Source organism: Gossypium hirsutum, chromosome A11 (genome assembly GCF_007990345.1).
Source record: "Gossypium hirsutum isolate 1008001.06 chromosome A11, Gossypium_hirsutum_v2.1, whole genome shotgun sequence".
Classification (NCBI taxonomy): Eukaryota; Viridiplantae; Streptophyta; class Magnoliopsida; order Malvales; family Malvaceae; genus Gossypium; species Gossypium hirsutum.
In genome coordinates, this window is record NC_053434.1 from 60,737,901 (window position 1) to 60,760,290 (window position 22,390).

The following is a 22,390-nucleotide window of genomic DNA, read 5'->3' on the forward strand; positions in this document are numbered from 1 at the left end:
AAATGCAAAATTTGAAGTAGAGAAATTTGACGGTACCAATAATTTTGGTATGTGGCAGTGTGAGATCCTGGATGTCTTATGTCAGCAAGAGCTGGATATAGCCCTTGAAGAAAAACCTGACAAGATGGATGACAAGGAGTGGGCCAAGATCAATAGACAGGCGTGTGGTACAATCCGCCTATGTTTGGCCAAAGAGCAGAAGTACTCCGTCATGAGGGAGACATCAGCGAAGAAGCTGTGGGATACATTGGAAGAAAAGTTTCTAACGGAAAGTCTTGAAAATAGGCTTTATATGAAAAAGAAACTTTATCGATTCACGTATGCACCCGGTATGTCGATGAATGACCATGTGAACTCATTCAATAAAATTTTAGCAGACTTGCTAAATTTGGATGAGAAATTTGAAGATGAAGACAAGGCATTATTATTGTTGAATTCCCTTCCTGATGAATATGATCATCTTACCACCACATTGCTTCATGGGAAGGACACGATCACATTTGATGCAGTCTGTAGTGCGTTGTATAGATCTGAGACTCGAAAGAAAGATAAAAGAGATCACAGAGATACAACCGCAGAAGTCTTAACAGTAAGAGGTCGTTCACACAGCAGCAAACCTGGTAGAAGGGGTAAGTCCAAAGGGAGACCCGCCAAAGATGAATGTGCCTTTTGTCGTGAGAAAGGGCATTGGAAAAAGAATTGTCCTAAGTTACAAAAGGGCAAGTCTATTTCTAATGCATGTGTAGCGGAGCATGATGAGGAGTCAGACTTTAGCTTGGTTGGCATGGCAATGGCATGTCAAACGGATGAGTGGATATTGGATTCGGGATGTACTTACCATATGTGTCCTAATAAGGACTGGTTTTCTAGTCTTGAAGAACTAGAAGGTGGAGTTGTTTTTATGGGCAATGATAGTGCCTGTAAGACAATGGGTGTAGGTACAATCAAATTGAAGAACCATGACGGCTCAATCCAAGTTCTGACAGATGTTCGCTATGTACCCAGCTTGAAGAAAAATCTCATCTCATTAGGGGCCCTAGAATCTAAAGGGTTCACAATCACTTTGAGAGATGGATTACTAAAGGTAGTAGCTGGGGTATTGACGGTGATGAAAGGCACTAGAAGAAAAAACTTGTACTATTTAAATGGAAGTACAGTTATTGGATCAACATCAACAGCTTCTGCGAAAGATGCAGATTCAGAGGCTACCAGGTTATGGCATAGGCGATTGGGACATGCTGGTGAAAAAGCTTTGCAGACTTTGGCGAAGCAAGGCTTGTTGAAAGGTGCAAATTCTTGCAAATTGGAATTTTGTGAACATTGTGTTCTGGGCAAGCAGACGAGGGTAAAATTTGGTTCAGCAATTCACAATACGAAAGGAATTCTGGACTACGTTCACAGTGATGTGTGGGGACCTACCAAAGTGGCTTCTTTGGGAGGTATGCACTATTTTGTCACTTTTCTTGATGATTATTCAAGAAAAGTATGGGTGTATCTAATGAAAAGAAAAAGTGAAGTTTTGGATGCATTTCTGAAGTGGAAGAAGATGGTGGAGACTCAGACTGGTCGAAAGGTCAAACGACTTCGATCAGATAATGGTACTGAGTACAAAAATGATCCATTTTTACAAGTATGTCAAGATGAGGGCATTGTGCGACACTTCACTGTTCGAGATACACCACAGCAGAATGGGGTGGCAGAACGCATGAATCGGACTATACTGGAGAAAGTTCGATGTATGTTGTCCAATGCTGGATTGGGCAAGGAATTTTGGGCTGAGGCAGTTACATATGCGTGCCATCTAATTAACCGATTGCCATCAGCTGCAATAAATGGAAAAACTCCGATGGAGATGTGGACTGGTAAACCTGCTACTGATTATGATTCTTTACATGTTTTTGGTTCCACTGCATATTATCATGTAAAAGAATCTAAGTTAGACCCAAGAGCAAAGAAAGCATTATTCATGGGTATAACTGGTGGTGTAAAAGGATACCGTCTCTGGTGTCCTGATACAAGGAAGATTGTTTTCAGTAGAGATGTAACTTTTGATGAATCAACCATGATGAAGAACGAGGATTCACAAAAGGATGACAAAACCAGTAGTACTTTGCAGCAGGTGGAGTTTGAAAAGGTTAATGATGATCCAGCTAATATTGAAAGAACAAATGATGAAGAAGTTTCGACCCAAGAACTTCTACAGCAACAAGATTCAATTGCATATAGAAGGCCAAGAAGAGAGATTCGTAAGCCTGCTCGCTTTGACGATATGGTGGCCTATGCACTTCCAATTACAGATGATGATGTTCCTTCCACTTACACAGAAGCAATAAGTAACTCTGATGGTGTAAAGTGGAAGCAAGCTATGAATGAAGAAATGCAGTCTCTTCATAAAAATAGGACTTGGGAGTTGGTGAGACTGCCCAAGGGAAAGAAGGCAATTGGATGCAAATGGGTATATGCAAAGAAGGAAGGATTTCCTGGTAAAAATGAAATTCGATACAAGGCTAGATTGGTAGCAAAGGGTTACGCTCAGAAAGAAGGAATAGACTACAATGAAGTGTTTTCTCCAGTTGTGAAGCATTCGTCTATTCGGATTTTGCTAGCCTTGGTTGCGCAATATGATCTTGAACTAGTTCAGCTTGATGTGAAGACCGCGTTTTTACACGGTGATTTGGAAGAGGAAATCTATATGACTCAGCCAGATGGATTCAAGGTTGCTGGAAAAGAAAATTGGGTTTGCAAATTGACAAAGTCGCTTTATGGATTGAAGCAATCTCCGAGGCAGTGGTACAAGCGATTTGATCAGTTCATGAAAGGGCAAAGGTACACAAGAAGTAAATTTGATCATTGCGTGTATTTTCAGAAGCTACAAGAAGGAACTTTCATATACTTGCTCTTATATGTTGATGATATGCTAATAGCATCTAAGAGCAAAGTTGAGATTGAAAGATTGAAGACTCAACTCAATCTCGAGTTTGAGATGAAAGATCTAGGAGAAGCTAAAAAGATTCTCGGCATGGAAATATGTAGAGATAGAGCTCATGGCAGAGTTAGCTTGTCTCAGAAGCAGTATTTGAAGAAAGTACTACAGCAGTTTGGCATGAACGAGCAGACCAAACCTGTAAGTACCCCGTTGGCTTCTCATTTCAAGCTTTCTGCACAACTATCTCCTTCGACGAATACGGAACGAGAATACATGTTGCAAGTTCCGTATTCTAATGTAGTGGGTAGCTTGATGTATGCAATGGTGTGTACAAGACCCGACATTTCACAGGCAGTTAGTATAGTGAGCAGGTATATGCATAATCCTGGAAAAGGACATTGGCAAGCTGTGAAATGGATTCTACGGTATATTCAGAAGACCGTGGATGTTGGATTACTGTTCAAGCAGGATAATACACTTGGTAAAGGTGTTATTGGGTACGTTGATTCTGACTATGCCGGTGATTTGGACAAGCGAAGATCAACCACCGGTTATGTGTTTACACTTGCTGGAGGACCAATAAGTTGGAAGTCTACACTACAGTCTACAGTTGCGTTGTCAACCACAGAAGCCGAGTACATGGCTGTAACAGAGGCTGTAAAGGAGGCTATTTGGTTACAAGGTATGGCTAAAACCTTGGGGTTGGTTCAGGAGCATATTAACGTGTATTGTGATAGTCAAAGTGCTATTCATTTAGCAAAGAATCAAGTCTATCATGCACGTACAAAACATATCGACGTACGATTCCATTTTGTGCGGGAAATTATTGAAGAGGGGAAAATTTGTCTTCAGAAGATCAAGACTGCAGATAATCCCGCAGATATGATGACCAAGGTGGTAACAGCAACCAAGTTCGAACATTGTTTGAACTTGATTAATATCCTGCAAGTTTAACAGTTGAAGAAGGCACTATCAAGTATTGTTGTCAAAAGCAGAAAGAATTGTGTGAAGATAAGATTATCCTAATCAAATCTTCAAGGTGGAGATTATTAGAATATACCCATACCCCATACCTTTCCCATACCTTTCCCATACCTACCCATACTTTGGAAAGGTCAAAGTTATGGGCACCAAATATTTTATTTGGTGTTGGGCATGGGAAAATAGCAATTTTTGGTCCCTAAGTGAATAGTGACTTTGCAAGGTGGCCCTTGAATCTCAACTATAAATAGGCCAACCATTGCTCATTCTCATCATCCCACATTTGCCATTCTCTACTTAAGGCATTGTTCTCTCTCCCTATTTGTAAAGTTTCACTTGTATTTTGGAGTGAAATATATTTGGTAGTGCCCGAGGACGTAGGCAAGATTTGCCGAACCTTGTTAAAATTTTGGTGTTCTTTACTATTTAATGTTCATATTTTGTGAGTGTGATTGTAGTGATTTATTGTGCTATTAAATTACGATAGAGGGATATTCTGGCTAGGAAAGACTTGGTACTTAAGTGATCCTCGTGATTCACCTCTCTTTCCTGGGAATTGAACTTAGTGTGATTTTTTAGTACAATAATTTTACTCTTTCACACGCTTCCGCGCAACACCCTACATTAGTTAAATTATATTAAACATGTCATCAATGAATGAGAATGCATATATATGAACTCGACAACATTAATGGAATGGAAAAAATAACAATAATATCTTGCAAAAAAAAAGAAAAAAAGAAAAGAAGATAGACAGCAGCTGTCTCTTACCATATTATCATAATATTGTCAAATGGTTTCAAAATTTACTATATTAATTTCAAATGTCAATTACTAGCAATATTCAATTTCCTCAAACAATAATAAATGGCATCAAGCTTTTATGAAGAGACTTTAGCATTTTCATTTTCTCTTGTGCGGAAGGGTTTGAACTCTGTTCTTCCAGTAAAGGGATCATGGATATGAGTGATTAAGTCAACTGGTCCAGTCCCAAACTATATATTTTTTATTTCATTAGCTAATGATTAAAACAATGAAGAATTGTACTAGAAAATGTTGGGAAAATTTTAGGGTTATGGGAGCATGGTGGTGGGTACAATTTCGGTATCGTATCAAATTTTTCATTAAAATAAATGTTGCATGCTCTATTATGCTGGTGAGGGATCGGTTCAGGGCGTGTTTAATGTTGATTGGATCAATGTACCATCCAGGTCACAGCATTTTTACACCTTCAGATAGACTTTTCCATGCCCATGACAGGACTTCACCCTTTCGAGCATCAAGAACCGAGGTAAAAGGAAAACAAATTGCTTTAAGAACCTGAACCCAAAAGCACTGGCCAAGCTTGTTTTGCCAAAAGGGACCATTAAAGATGTCAAATTCACGAAAGCCCAACCCCCCTCAATCCTTTGGATGTATATATCGACATATCAGAGAAGGAAGTAGTCCACCAGAATGGCGTTAATCTCATAACAAAAGGACTTTGGAACTGCATTGCCTTACCTGCTTGAGATAAAAAGTTTTTACTTTTCCAACCTTGAGTTTTACTTAGGAATCTTATCAACAATGAAATTTAAAGCTCAATCCCAAAGTACATACTACCTTGGGAGACAGGATAAAGAGAGATGTACCATTTTGAAAATGATAATGCAAATCAATCTTAATTTTGAAAAATTAAGCTGCGAGGAAGGCATATATGGAGATGGATAAATTGGGCAAGCACAGTAAACAAATATAAAAAGTGTTGGTAAAGTGAAAGGAATAATGGATGGCTTGGAACAAGGCAAAACAGAAACAATGTCCAAGGATAACATCAAAAATTTCCAAAATTTTAAAGGGCACATTGTTGTGTCAGATCATAACTTTTTTTTTTTTAAATTTTTTATTTTGTTATTTGTTTATCAATTAAAATAATCATAATCAAACTAAATGAAACCTTGATTGAAGGCTTAAGGTCACCTACGCCGCGACGAAAGCCACCCGACGACATTCTTTTATTTAGAATAAAATAATCAATCCCACTAATCTATTGATAGGGATACTCACACTAATAGAGTTACTATTCCCAATTGATTCTAATCTTCAAAGTTAGCAAACCTTGTTTGTATCTGATTAAAAAAATTGGATGGTTGTGTTTATTCGTTTTCAAAGAAGAAAAAGTTGGGTGGTTTTTTGTAATCTATACGGGTAGTGACAGTTGATGAATTTTAAATATAGTATTCTCACTCTTTATTTTGGTTTTCTCAGCGAAAACTTCCGGGATTTGTTGTACAATGGGTATTGGGGGAAGAGATAATATGATGGATTGAAAGTGGGGGAAGAAGCCAAAATTCAGAGGGGGCGATGCCATACTTGTTTGTGTCTGCAATGTATTTAAGCTTCCAAACTTATCTTAGGAATTGATTTTACAACCCTCTAGTTTAGCCACCCGTACATAAAAACTTGTTTAACAAATGGAATATTTCAACATTGTGCCGATAATGTGAAGATTTTGTTTCAAAATTTTTAATTTATATTTCAATTTAAACAGCTCTGCACATGGTAAAATTTACACCCATAATTATTAGTTTTTTTAGCAATATAGGAGTTGCCTCAAATGGTTTTAGTAGTTCATATTGTGAGAACCATTTGAAATACCCATAAAATATGAAACCACTTCCAATTATTGCTATGAAATTAGGAGAAAATTGTCATGGTACTTCTTGATGGTAGAACTAGTATAATATTTTGTAAAAGCCAATCAAGGTTTCTAAACACAAACTATACCATCTAGAGAGGCGCTTTTAAGTGCTTAGAAAACTTGGTTAATTCAATTTTATGTACAAAATTCGACGTGCTTTTGGATGCTATAACTCTTCTTATTTTAAGTGTTTTTACTTTAACAATAATTGAGAGTAATAATCAATCATTTTTCCATTATTATTATTATTTTTTTATGAGTTGCTCAACTTTGCAAAAAACTTCTAAGACTATAAAAGTCATAAATGCAAGGATTTGGATTAACCAACCAAAGCGGTACCATTTTTGCCTGCATGACTTGAATATCACAAACATCATGCGTTTAAATTTGAACATGCACAAAACTCTTGGATGACCATTTTTTGCTTCAGGGACCGCAATTTTTGGAAGCATGATCGAGATTTGGAATAGACCCATACACATTATGTTTTTGTGTGAAGCACCAGGCCAAAGTAGGGACCAAACAACTCCTGATGGGTCATTAACCATTTATTTATGGGCTACATTAGGAGAAGAAGATATCTGGCCTGGAATTATAAAGGCTTCCAGGCTTCACGTAGTAGCCTTGTCAACATTTCAATAATACCTATAAAAATAATTAGGTTTTGGGTTTATATTTTATTGGATGATAATATCTAATTCTATGCAATCAATAAAAATAAACTCAGGTGACTTCAACGTATAAAAATTCGATTCATTATCAAATATATATTTTAACCAAATGCTTACATTTGTAATCAATTGTGGATAGCTTAAGGAGTCACCTCAAAAATTTTGAATATTTTCTTTGTATATGTGAATGTGAGTATATATTTTTTACATTAAAATTGATCAATTGGCACCCAAAATAATTTTTTTATTTTTATCTAATTTAATTTTATGCATTTAAATTAAAACTATTTTTTTTCAAATGTTTATCTTTTCATTTTGTCCATTATTATTTGGTTCAGGAAATGTTTAACTATTTCTAGTCTTATGTTATTAGATGTATGTTATATTATGTGATGTGAGATATTTAATTATTGGTAGTAAATAGTAAATAAGGAAAAAAAAGTTCTCTAATGCTAGAAATGGACAATTTTGATTAAGAAAATTTTTATGGGACAATGATTAATAGCATTCATCAAAAGGTGGTTAAATTATTTTGTTTATTTTTACTTTCATTTCCTTCTCTAATTTATTTTAAATTTAGATTTTTTTTATTTCTTAAGTGATTTCAACATTTTTATTGTCAGATAATTAAAGTAGGAATTCATTTTTATACATTATTAAATGAAAAAAAAGTATTTAATTAACAATATTCGATGCATTTAAACTGTGATTTTGTAAATTGTAATGTTCCTTAATGCACGTAAGAAATCATATTAAAAAGGTTGAAAGGACGATTAATGATGGATTGTGAAGGTAGGGGCCAAGAACAATTTGTTAAACAGATGTCTACTCCATTATCATCTCATAAACACATTCAATGTCTGCTTTTTTCCTTTACTTTTCTGCCCACATGCAAAGAATATGTATGTACTTTTACTAGCAAGGGTCGGCTTCAAATTTTCATAAAGCAAGCCAGGTAAGAACAATAGTTTAGGTTATAAACCACATTAATGATGATGTGTGAAGCGGAATATTAGGGATATATATCTTCCACTTTTGGATACAAAAAAGTGAGCAAATTGTTGGGAGAGTTCCGAAAGGAATGTCACTCTATCACCCCAAGAAATTGTAGTGAAAGCAAGTAGCATCCCATGCAAATTAATTACATCAATTCAGTATAACCATATGTTGTAATTTTACACGAAAAATAATGTGTCATGTGAAGATTCTCTTCCCCGTACCATAAAGACATGTTTCATTGTTTCTGCCTTCACTGAACTTGCAAATCTCTGACTGGCCATGGCATTTATATATATATATATTGGCATTTATATATATATATATGCATGCATGCTTGGGGTTAAATTATTAATGAGAACTATAGATGTTTGCTAAAATGAGAGCAGACAGGATCTTAAGCAAGGGCTAACTTTTGAAAAAGGTTCATCAAAACATACTTTTTTTCTTTCCCAGACAAAGCGCCCGTGTGTAATACGACATTATTTCTTTTTCTCCATCCTGCAGACGGTATGGGTTTAAGACAACATTGATGACTTCAAATGAAATTGTTTGTTTTTATGGGCTTTCGGCACCCATATGTAGCATATCAAATAAGATATTTGGAAGAAAACCTTAAGGTAGTGATGAATAACATGCATTGCAAATTACATGAATCTCATCAATACTTATATATATATATATATTAATACATTAATAACTTTGTTTTATGTTTATAGTGATTAATCCCAAAATTACAAAATACGACACACGTTTGTGTGATTTGAGACTTAATGTATGTTGGAAATTCTGAAGACTTTTACCCGTTACAATATTCTCTAATTGATGCCCTGGCTTTAAATTAAATATATATATAGATGTATCTTTCTCCTTTTAAGTTTTTATTGTAATTTTGTGTATTCATTTGATGATCATGATTCGAGATTGAAATTCTAATTTTATGCACTTCACATATTAAAAGAGAGTATTGAATATTTGTACTTCAAGATTAACTCTTCTAAAAATCAATACGACATTGAGAGGATGTTTGGTTGAATGAATGTTAATAAATAATATTATTAGAATATATGATTATTTAGTACATTATCTAGTATGTTAGGTTACCTTGTTTGGTCCATTTAAATGAAATGTAACATTTTATTGTTTGATAGATAAAATATAAAATTACTTAAAAGTGTATTTTATAAAGTTATTCATAATTATAAATAAAGATAAAAAAAATTATTAAGAGTGAAAATTAACTATGAAAATATAGAGAAAAGGGTAAAACAATAAGAATATAGAAGATGTTAAAATTTCTCACTGATAAGTAATATAATTGATAAAATATAATACAATAAACATAGGTTAAAATTTTATGTTTAATTATTACTGAATTGAAAAAATTATTCACTTACACTCATTTTTCGTAAATTATACATTAATAATTAAACATAAAATTTTAACCTTTTTAAAACAAATAAAAATAATTTATTTATTGATTATCATACAATTCGTAAATCATGTATCATCTATATATATTATAATCATAATGTAAGTTCGAAGATTAGAAAAAACATTGTTAGAAGAAATATAAAAAAATAAATGTATGATTCATTAATTAAAATTTACATTGTTTGATATCATTGTTATTATAATAATTTAAAGATTATAAATACGAAAAACTAAGTTAATGATATTAAAAAAAGGTTAATAATGTATGGATGACGCGTTTTGAACAACAAAAAGCTTTCATATATATTATAGGTTTTACATTATTATGGTATGGTCCTAAATGAAGACAAAAACAAATGAGAAGAAAACCTCTCATTGTTCAATCATTCAAATCAAATTAAATTCCCCAAAACAATAACACCAATCTACATCAATGGCCCCAAAATTCAGATTCTAAAGTTTTTATTTTTATTTCTTTTTAAACTTCAAAAGAGTTAAATTTGGGTATGGGAAGTGGGTTAGGGAGGAGGGCCATGATGAGGCAGTAGTGAGCCATGTTCACTTGCCCCCCCCCCCCCTTCTTTCACCACCTTCACTCTGCACCCTCTTTCAAACTATATTTTTAAATTTTTATAAACCATTATTTGGTTTTCTTTATATATTTTAATTAAATTTTATTTGAAATTATTTTATTATTTTATAAATATGGGTTCAATTTGTGCATAATGATACCGATTAATATTTGGTTTTATAAGATTGCGCAGTGCAGGTGGTTTCTATGTTCCTTTAAGCTTAATAGCATGTGCTGCTCTGCTTCGCTCATGTGAAACCCACATGACTCCCATACCCACGTAATCATATCTCAATATATTAGCTATATAAAATATAAATATAAATAACATAAATACTATGTAAATATCAATATCTTAAAACACATATACGTGTATTTAAAAATGACATACAATAAATTAATTATGAAATATATAAATTGAAACTAATTAATAATAATACATGAAATGTATGTGATGTCAAAACAAAAAATTAGATTAAAATTATTTATTATGGTGTTGTCATCAACTTGAGTCGGCGTTGAATTAATTTGTGACGTCTATTGAATCAAATACATTAACATAAATACAATAAAAATCAAAATATATAAAAATATCAAAATAAAACTTTAATTAAGTGGCAAATTAAAAATTTTATTAATACAATTGATTTGAGATCAAATCTTATCATATACATATTTTTATTAATTTTTTATTTAAATAAAAAAATTAAATTATCTTCAAATAATATAATTGATTTTAATTACGATAAAATATTTCTATAAATTTTTAATGGAGTTTGAGGATAACATAAATTAAAAAATTATATAAAATATAGGAACAAAAGATGTGAAATCTGTTAAGTTGAAGATCCAAATAAAAAATGATAGAGTTGGGAATGAAAATTTACCCGAAAAAGTAACAAAAAAAAAATATTCTTTCTTGTCGATGTCCCCTATAATCTTTGTAATGTATAGACATTAATAGATAGGGGTGGGTGATTTAGGTCTACTTCAGATGTTGGGGTTTGGACAAAGCTCTCATAATCAATGGTTTTAATGTCCCTCTTTTCATTGCTTTTTCTCTTTCATTGTCTTCATGAAAAGCCAATTAATTAGCTGTTTCCGACCCTTAATTATCTTTTTATGCCTCTATTTTTCCCAGCCAAAAGGACACTCCAACACTTTACTTTCACTCCCTAATGGGATTTTGTTTTTGTTTTAATATAGATGACAAAACCGAAGCCGCGTTGACTAAATTAACTAAAACCGTGTTCACATTCCAACAAAGAAATAATTATACTACACTTAAAAAATAATCATAAATACATATGACATGATTCCAACACTGAGTGGAATGAAAATTGTGAATAAATTTGGTGGAATTATATGAAAGAAGGTTGTTTAATTGAATAAAATATGGACTTGAATAATTTGTTTTTAATATAAAATAACAGCATAAGGTCATAGTTTCATAAGAAATTGTGCAGCAAAAACTTGATCATTCTGTGAATACCACATGCAATCAAATATCAAAGGAGAACAAGAAATCGACCGAAATTCCCACTTTCTTCTTTAAATTATTTTTTATTCCACCTAAAGCCATTAATTTATGAAAATTAACACCTACCAAACTCTTCCATCACATGTAAGGATCATGGGCAGTTGCGACCGGTATTGCTTCATATCATGGACAACCGAACTCTTCTTCTTCTTCTTTTTCCCTTCAAAATTAGAAAATATATTTGTTTTTTTTAATGCAATTAATTTTTTAGATTTTATGTAACTAAAAAAGATTGCGTAATGCAAATAATAGTTTTGGCTTATCGTTTATTTTTAAAGATATGCCAAAAAGGATAGGCAAATGAGAGATTTTGCTGCCACATGCCACATGCAACAGACAATATTTATGATCTCATCTGCCAATTTTCTTTTTTAAAAACTTATAAATACATAAATATATGATACATTTATGAAAATATTTGATATATATATATATATGGTTAGTTAAACTATTTTATACTTTTTTTGAATTACTATATTAGAAAAATTGTATCTTTCAAATGATTTATTTGTGGAAGGTGGATCTTGAACTAGTTCTAGTTTTAGTTGTGGATGCTATATCAACATTATTTAACTAATTAATTAAAGTAGTGATGGCTTGTTGGTTTTGCATTAATTAAATTTAAGTATAGAGAATCCAAATCCTTATTGGTATCTGAGTTAATAAGTGGGATCTTATATACAAATATCTATATAATTTTTAGATTTTTTTTATCTCTACTTTTAAATTTTAAAAATCTAGCTTCATTTATTAATTTTATTAGAATTCTTCTGTGTTAGTGTGACATTTTAAAAAAAAAATTAGTATTCACGTAACAAAAAAATAACATTATAACAGGCCTGAATTTAATAAAAAATTTTAATAGTGCTAACAATTCTTAAAAATTCATATCGTCATTTTAGTGAGAATAAAATATTTGAACTAACTAATATAATTATAAAAGTTAAAAGTATAAATTTTTGTCAAAATTAAACTATATAGATTGAGTATTAAACTTAAACAAAATATAGGATCAAATTGAAATTTAACCATTCTTATAATAAAAAATAAATGGTATTGAGATTCAAATTTATCCATTGTGGAAGGCCTTACTCCTTCCTTTTATATATAATTGTATAGATTTCAGTATTGTTTGTTTGGTTCATAGGAACATATAAAGATTTGAGTGCAAAAGATCAGCTGACCCAAGTTACTTAATTTAGTGAACATGAACCATAAATAAATACATTAAACTAGTTAATATAAGAGGGAAATATTCACTTACATAATGTAAAATTTAAGTAGTTTGTACATATCCATAACTATTTACATGAATAATGTTTTAACGATCTAACCATTATATTTCATGTTTATTCATGTAGATTATGCATATCAAATTTGATGTAAATTTAAAATTTTTAATCATTTGTTTTATGTAAAAAAAAATCAACCTTTAATATATAAAGTATTTTATATGATATGATAGATGTATCGGATTGGTTCGAAAACTTACATACATGAAAAGTATAAATTCAAATATAGAATTATTAAAATATTAATTGTATAAATAATTAGAAAAATATGTAAAAGTACATTTTTAAGTGAATCGCTGCCGTAATATATGCATTTTCCTGTCATCTCTTTAAATTACATTACCGGAGCTAGCAAATTGCAGTACAACATATGCTTTTCAACTAAATCTGTCCTAAGTTTTGAGGTGGTATTACTAGTCTGACCCCTACAATTCGAGCATTCAACAAAAAGTTATTCAATCTCTGGAATCATTCATTCATGATGTTTCAAATCAACCCACAAACTCCACCTCAACAATCATATTCTTATTATCTTAAAAAGCAATGTTTTTCAACGCACTGTCATATTCTTACCATACGATGACAATATTCTTGCAAGTTTATGGACCAGTTGAGCATTGGTCCGGGTGAGAGTTTGTTTGTTGAAACTAAGGACCATGGAATTATTTATTTATTTGTTCTTCAATATCAAGATGTAGAAGAACCCTAACGGAAGTGCATCAGTTTTAGTTATGAATGATTAAGAAAGAGTGTAAGGTGGAGCAATATCAGTTTTAAATGATTATAGATATATATATATATTCTTTGTTGCTGCTGATATTAAAATGTTGGAAGATTTATTGTTATCATTGCATAATTAATGGTATCTTCACATGATTTGATTGGTTAATTGCTATCTAATTATGCCACCTGAACAGAGCTCAACTGAATTAAATATAATGGCACAAAGTAATGATTTACATCATTCTTATTTCTAAACAAAAAAGGTGATTTGTGTAATGTAATCCGTTTACAGTGGTGCTGTTGATGTGTTATTTTTTTTCTTTTTATTAGTAATGAACTAGAATTGTGTTTTATATTTAGGTCAGGAAAACATTCAATAATAGTAAGTACTATTGATTGAGTTGCCAACAACTGCTTTGACTTAGTGATAACATTATTGTATTGTATAGTATGAATGCTTGAATATTTTTATCCTTAATCTAATTATAAATATATATATATATCAAGTCATAGTTTTAATTACTAATTTAAATTAAGGGTTTAACCGACAACCTTATAAGTAGAATTTAAAGTATAATTTGTCAATATAATTTTACGTTGTAGAAATTAGTCAGACATGTTTATATTTTTATATGCATTTGTGAATTTAAAAGGAAGTTGTGGATAACATAATTCCCTAAACATAGTAAAGAGTATTCCTTTTTTCAGCAAAACCGCGTAACTCTATCTCAAAACCATTTTTTACGCACTAATCTAAAAACCCTAAAAAGTTCAAATGCAAATTTCACTTTAAAGATTTCTTGCAAACAACTCTTTGCTTTCCAAAGCTTGCGTTGTTAGTGATGATTTTGGGGAAAAAAAGATTTTAAAAACAGTTATTAGGTTTGTTCACATCTAAATCTTCACAATCTTTTCTTTTATTTCAAGGAAATTGGGAGATGGTGAAGTTATTATATATGGCTGCTTCATTTGGGAAACCCTAATACTAATTTAATAGGCATGACCTTTTAACTCTTTTTTAGAATTCCCGATGATAAGGTCGGTTGAACAATCACCACAATTAATGGAAAACGTCGGCAGCTGATAGTGAGAAAGTCACCGTGTACAACCAGCCGGGCCGGGAAAATATGATGCATACGCGTTGTCAGTTGCATGTCAGTACAGTTATCAAACATTAAAATAATACAAGCAATTAATGAACAGATTCTAGATGTTTGAAGGAGAATTGTTTATATGTAAAGAGATATGGAATCTTGTATTAGCTAATAATTTACTATAATGGTTTTGAAGAATCCAAGAAGATTTCCATGGCAAGTGGAAAAAATCGTAAAATTTTACAAGTGAAACTAAACACACTTCAAATCCCACATGGACTGAGTGCAGTTTCTCTCTCTTTCTATCTACGATATAGCTTTGAATGGAAAAAAATAATAATAAAAATGGGTATTTTCACATTTGTAAAATTTCACCAGGCTTATCGTTCACCTTGCTCCCTGTCATGGAATGATTGGAACGATAGTCGGAAAACCCATTTGGTGCGGTTCTTTTTTCTCATGTTTTTCAAATCCTGGTGGGTCTGGTTGTCAATGGTGATGGAACTAACGAAGGACTTCAAGCGTTGCATGGCGAGTTTCAGGGTGTCTTCGGACATGTTAGCGAAGCAGACACGGAACCAGCCTGGTTCAGTGCAATGGCAGGAAGAGCCAGGCGAGATGTTTAGCTTAACATCGTAAACTATTCGTTTCCAAAGTTCCATTTCGGCTTCGAAGGTGTTGGAGCTCAATAGGTGTCTCATGTCAACCCAACAGAACAACCCGGCGTTGCTCTCTAAGCAACTGATGCCGGCTTTTTCCAGGCCGGAAACCAGCTTGTTTTGTCGCTTTTGAAGCCGCTTGTGGTTTTTGGAAATGTATTCTTTGGTGAATTTCTTGTCGGACAACATGGCGGAGAGAAGGTATTGGGTTTGGGAAGAAACTAGGCCGAAGCTGGACATTTTTGTGGCGGCGGCCACAACAATGGGATCGTTGGAGTAAATTGCACCAACTCGAAAACCAGGGAGGCCTAGATCCTTTGAAAGGCTATAAACAACATGAACTCTTTCCCAGACTTGAGTATTCTCAAGTTTTCTATCTTTTAAAACTTCCATGATAGATACGAAGGCTGGGGAGCTAAAAACAGTTCCCGAGTAAATCTCGTCGCTAATTAAATGAATTTCTTTGTCTGTAACGAAGTTAACAAGTAGGTCCAATTCGTTTCTGGACATGGTTGTGCCCAAGGGGTTAGATGGGTTGGTGACCAACACCCCTTTCACCCTCAAGTTCTTTCTTTGTGCTTCTTGATAAGCTGCTTCAAGAGCCGATTCAGTGATTTGGAAGCCATTTGAGCTGCTGCATTGGATCGATACAATCTCAACCCCAGTTCGCCACTTGAGATCTCTATCAAATCTGTAAAAAAGAAATTATTTTTTAAAACATTTAGTAAGTTGCAAATTTCATGCATAAAGTTATGGATTAGTTCCTTAACATTAAAGCGACAGGAAATTAATGTAGAAAGCAAAGATAAACATACCCTGGGTAATATGGCGTGGGAAGCAGAATAGCATCGCCTTTTTCAGCGAGGCAAAACATGAGCGTTTCATTAGCTGAAGTTGCACCGGCGGTGAGGACTAAGTGATCCGTGTCGAAACTTACTTTGTTTCCTCTGATTTCAGCCATGAAATCAACCAATGCCTGTTTCATCGAAACATTAGAAAATTGACCAAAGCTGTCTTTTATAATGTCAGCAATGAAGTTTGTAGCTTTTTACCTTTTTGAATGCGGGTAGGCCATGATAATCTTGGAAAAGAGCAAGCTCTTTGAATATGGATTGCTCCTCTCTCTTGAAACTAACTGCGTCGGGGTTTTTGGCCAACCACGACTCAAGAAGATCAAAGCAGAGCTGCACAGAAAAAGAAGCCGTAAGAACCATTGTACTAGGATAAATATAATAATGAAAATCACTGTGAATTTTCTGGGTCTTTTTATATTACCTGATTCTCTGCAAGGCCCATCTGAATAATTCCTTTAGGATTCTTTACTTCATCGTAAGGATTTTTTTCGTATTCCTGCCATCCTAGGAAGTAAGAAGAATCCTGTCCATGAGAATTGCACGTGACTTTTCTTGACAACAGCCCCATTTTCTTGTGCTTATTTCTGCAGATGAGGTCAATTCCTTTTCAAACCCTCTACAATAAGATATAGCTACCTATCTTTGTTTTAGCCCAGAAAATTGTTTTGTTGTTGTTGTTGAAGGAGGAGGAGGAGGAGGAGGAGGAGGAGGAGGTGCAAGTGTTGAATAAGAGAAAACTTTGATGATTGTTGTTGGGAATGGCGATGGAGATGTATGGCAAACGGTACATATGTATATATAAGCTAGTAGAGGGCTTTTAAAAAATAAGCCGTATTATTTGCCCACCTAAAATAACTAAAATATAAATGTATATAACAGCGACAGCTTCAATACGACGCTTTTGACCATACACAACAGGCCTTCATTTAGATAATTGATATTTTTATTAAATAAATTAAATAATTTAGGGGATAAACATTTTCTCCACCGTCTGTGTCTCCCATCTATTTTTACAAGCAATAATCAAGTGGAGATAATCGGGTCATCTTTTTCTCTCTCTTTTTTCTCTAATGTTTTGTTCTTACCATTTTGTTTGAAATTTTAATACATTTTCATTAAATTAAGAAAATATAAATTTACCTATATATGTCTTAGAGATGATTTAAAAGCCATACGGACAGCAAATCCGATAGAAAACAGCACAAGTTGAAGTCCATGGTGTGCAACTATGGTCCATATGTTCCCTTTCCTAGCTTCAGCCAATGAACCCCTGTCTGCCACCTAGGCTAGTATAATCTCCCTTTCCCATTTCTGTCTTTATTTCTTTTAGCCCAATATTATACCAAAATTAAAACGCAAATTTGAAGTCAAAATTCAGTACCAGAAAGAACTAACATATACTATAATACATAATAGGAAAAGATAGCTCTCCATTATGTGTTGAAATATGCAAACAATTCCTGGATTAATTTTTATGCCCTATATGAATTATGCTAGTGGTTGGGTCCAGCTAATTTTAATTTTGATTTTATTTTAGTATTTTTCATTTTGAATATAAGTTGAAATCAATTTTGGGTTTGAATTATTTTAAGTTGTAATTTTTGTGTTTGAGGCTTGATTTTTTTGAATCGAGTCATTTTGGGTTTAAATTATTTCAATTTTGTATTAGTGTTGATTTGTTGATTAGTTTTGTATCGTAAGTTACATCTTGCACAGAAAATAACTTACAATTTTTTTCTGCATTTTTGTGTATTTATTTCATGAAAAATAATTTGGATAATGAAAAATGACTTAGAAGTCAACAGAATATAAACTCTTTTTCTTATAAAATGACTTACCGTTTTTCAAAAAACAAATGATTTATAAATAATTTTATTTTTATAAAAATTAACTTGAATCAAGTTTAATATTATTATATTATAATAATTCTTTTAATTTTAATTTTAAAAACATTTAAAATATTAATATAAAATATTATAATTTTTATATTAAACATACATATTTGATTATTTATATTTAATAATATAATAAATTATTTAAATAAATTATTCAATATTATAATTTTATTTTAATAATAAAATTTATAAATAATATATTTAAAGTTTAAATTAAAATTCTTCATATATTATTGAAAAAGTATTTATAAATATTAGAAGTATAAATATATTAATCTACATTAAAGGTGTAAAAAGCCTTTGAACTTTTGCATAAAAAATAATTAAATCTCTACTTTTTTTGCTAGCACTCAATTGGGTGCTTGAACTACCAAAATCCATAAAAAAAAAGTCATTTTTGACCGTTAAAATTAACATCCTTATTTTCATTTTCCATTTTCTTGAGTTAACCCTGCCACGTGTCACATGATAAAAATATTTTAATTAATAAAAATCAATGAAAAATTAAAATTAAAAAATATATATAAATGAAAAAAAATATTTAAAATAAAAAATTATTAAAAATATATAAAAATACTCAAAATTTATAAAAACATATAGAAAACTTCTAAAAATTTAAAAAAATTCTTAAAAACATAAAAATTAAAATTTATTATATAAAGTATCATAAAATATAAAAAAATTAGAAAAATATTTAAAATTTATAAAAAAATTAAAATTAAAAATATAGAAAGCTTTTAAAAATTATTAAAAAATATAGGTCATTTCAAGTGATCCCAAAAGCTTTGACTCTTCCATCTATCTAATCATTTTGCTCCTGCAATCGAGCTCAACAACTAGAGTTTGTTGCTCCAAGCCATTGAAAGCTTCTTCGGTTCTTGAGCAGTCCAAGGAAAAGGATTCATTCCAAATGAGGTTTGACTTTGGGAAGATCTCATGGTTATCTAGTTGAAAACAAAAAGGCTTTTTACCTTCCAAATCTATCACAAAGAGAAGCAGAAGGAAAAATTTCAAGGTATGCGATGATCATGATGCCACAACTTTTTAAAAGTTTTCTATATATATGTTTTTATATTAGGAAAGAAATGAAGAAATATATTTAGATATGCAAATATATGTTAAATATGTAAATAATATATTTAGGAGAGAAGTTAGGGATTTACATAGATTTAGTGGATGATTTATTTTTCATGCTTATATGTATATATATATATATGGCTCTTTTTGACTTGTTAATGGAGAGTAGGAAGAAAGTCATTCCTCTCAAGAGTACTTTCATGGAATCAAGAGCCACATAAAAAAAAAACCATGAATAGTGAGGGAGAGAAACCTGCTTTCACTTACGTGTTGACGAGTGATAATTCTAGAGAAAGAGGCCTTGACATCTGAACAATAGACACTCTTTCGCTATTTGGTGAACACGTACAAATCAGGTACTAGTGAAAAGTTGAATAATAAAAGTAATCTGAGTTGGATCATCGATTCGGGTGCTTCCCAACATATGACAGGTAATTTAGAATGTTTAACAAATTCGAAAGAAATTGAGGCATGTCCAATTAGTTTGCCTAATGGTAAAGAGGCAATGGCATTGAAGGAGGGATCAGTTTGTTTGGGAAAACATATAAAACTAGAAAATGTTCTTTATGTTCCAAACTTGAATTGCAATTTGATATCTGTGTCATAGTTGGTTGATGGGTCTAATTGTGATGTCCAATTTACTAAGAAAATTTGTGTTATACAGGACCGCACCATGAGGATGATGATTGGAGTGGGTGAACAATGTAAAGGGCTTTACTATTTGAAGTCGGCAGCATTATCCAAGCATGCAAGGCTAGTCATGTAGATTCCTTTGAATTATGGCATATGAGGATGGGGCATCCGTATGCAAAAATAGTAAAATCTCTTCCTTATATTAAACTGAGTAATAATTTGGTGAAGAATAAATCATGTGACATTTGTTTGAGAGTTAAGTAAATGAGAGAAGCTTTTGTTTTTAGTGAAACTAAAGCAAATAAAAATTTTGAATTAATTCATTATAATTTGTGGGGACCTTATCGTGTTAATACTTCTTGTGGTGCTTTGTATTTTTTGACCATTGTTGATGATTTTTCTAGGGGTATATAGGAATATTTGTTGACTAAAAAATAGAAGCGGATCTTGTCATACGTAATTTCTTGGCTATGATTAAAAGACAATTTCATAGAGATGTAAAAGTAGTTAGAAGAGATAACGGGATTGAATTTGCGTGTTTGAAAGACTATTTTTCTGAAAAAAGAATTTTATATCAGGCTTCATGTGTAGGAACGCCTCAACAGAATGGTTGTGTTGAGAGGAAGCATCGCCATATATTAAATGTGGCTAGAGCTTTAAGATTTTAAGGCAATCTTCCCATCAAGTTTTGGGGAGAATGTGTTTTGACGGTTGGATATTTGATCAATCAGACACCCCTTCTAAACTATTGGGAGGAAAGGCTACTTATTAGATCTTGTTTAGTAAACCTTCTAGTTATAATCATATTCAAAATTTTGGATGTCTTTGTTATGTTCGGAACTTGAATAAGGAGAAAGACAAGTTTGCTAGCAGAAAACAATGTTGTGTGTTTGTAGAATATCCTTTTGGAAAAAAAAGCTGGAGAGTTTATGATCTTGATACAGTAAAGTATTTTGTGTTGAGAGATGTTGTCTTCTCTGAATATGAATTTCCATTTATTGATGTTAGTAGGTAGGGTGCACAACCAAAACTAGTACAAAGTGTTCCTTTCAATATCACCAACCATGCTGATGATAACTTGAATGAGGTCGAAGAAAATGAGGTACTCGGGAATTCAATTGTGACTCAATGTGATAACGATGACGGTGGAGTCTCATTGAAGTCTCGGATGAATTTTTTCAAGAACAACTTGGGCGTGGCCATAGAACAAAAGAAGTTTCTACTCGACTGCGAGATTTTGTGACATATGCTACCAAATGAATAAGCCCCTCTGCACGTTCATCTAAACCAAATTTTTCCTTAGGTATCTCCTACTCTATAGCACATTATGTAAATTGTGACAATTTTTCTCCAAAAATCATTCTTTTCTAGTAGCTATGACAGTCGAAAAGGAGCCTACTTCATATGTCTAGGCCATAAAAGATATTCAATGGAAAGAAGCTATGATGAAAGAAATTTAGGCTCTTGAAGCTAATGAGACATGGACTTTGGAAGATTTACCACGGGATAGCGAGCTATAGAGAGCCAATGGGTTTGCAAGATCAAATATAGTTTAGATAGCTCAGTTGAACGTTATAAAGCTTGATTGATGATTCTTGGCAATAATCAGATTAAATGAATTGATTACAGTGAGACCTTCGCCCTTTTAGCAAAAATGGTGACCATTCATACATTTCTTTTAGTGGCAATAGCAAATAAGTGGGAACTTCATCAAATGGATGTTCATAATGTATTCTTGCATGAAGATATAAAAGAAGAGGTGTACATGAATATGCCTCATGGTTGTCACTCAATAGGCTGGCAAATTCTATAGATTACATAAATCACTTTATGGTTTACGACAAGTCCCTTGGTGTTGGTTTACAAAGTTAACAACTACATTAAAGGGTAGGGTTTCTTCAATCTTAGTCTGACTATTCAATGTTAACTTTAATCGGGACAAGATACAATTGAGTATACTGGTGTTTGTTGATGATCTTGTTATTACGGGAAATAATAGTGTTGCCATTCAGAAGTTTAAAGATTATTTATGCCATTGTTTCCACATGAAAGATTTGGGGACATTGAAATATTTTTGGGCATAGAGGTGGCACGGAATCACAAAGGGATTTTTCTTTGCCAATGCAAATATGCTTTGGATATTATTAGTGAAGTTGGACTATTGGGTGCTAAACCATCTGGTTTTTCCATCGAACAAAATCATCATTTAGCCTTAGCAGAGAGTGTTGTTTTGGAAGGTTCAAAGAAGTATAAAAAATTAGTGGGAAGATTGATTTACTTGACTCTCACTTGACCTGAGCTATCCTATAGTGTTCATATCTTGGCGCAATTTATGCATCAACCAAAGGAAGCTGATTGGGAAGC

General features: G+C 32.2%; 1 protein-coding gene across 1 annotated transcript; it reads right to left on the reverse strand.

The window, feature by feature from the left end:
- Positions 1-15,080: 15,080 nt before the first annotated feature.
- LOC107899213 (1-aminocyclopropane-1-carboxylate synthase 3) lies at positions 15,081-17,167 on the reverse strand. Its single transcript, XM_041081825.1, has 4 exons — positions 16,843-17,167; positions 16,620-16,751; positions 16,383-16,543; positions 15,081-16,258 (listed from the first exon to the last, which is right to left on the reverse strand). The coding sequence occupies exons 1-4, from the start codon at positions 16,987-16,989 to the stop codon at positions 15,289-15,291; spliced, it is 1,410 nt and encodes a 469-aa protein (XP_040937759.1). The 5' UTR covers positions 16,990-17,167; the 3' UTR covers positions 15,081-15,288.
- Positions 17,168-22,390: the final 5,223 nt, after the last annotated feature.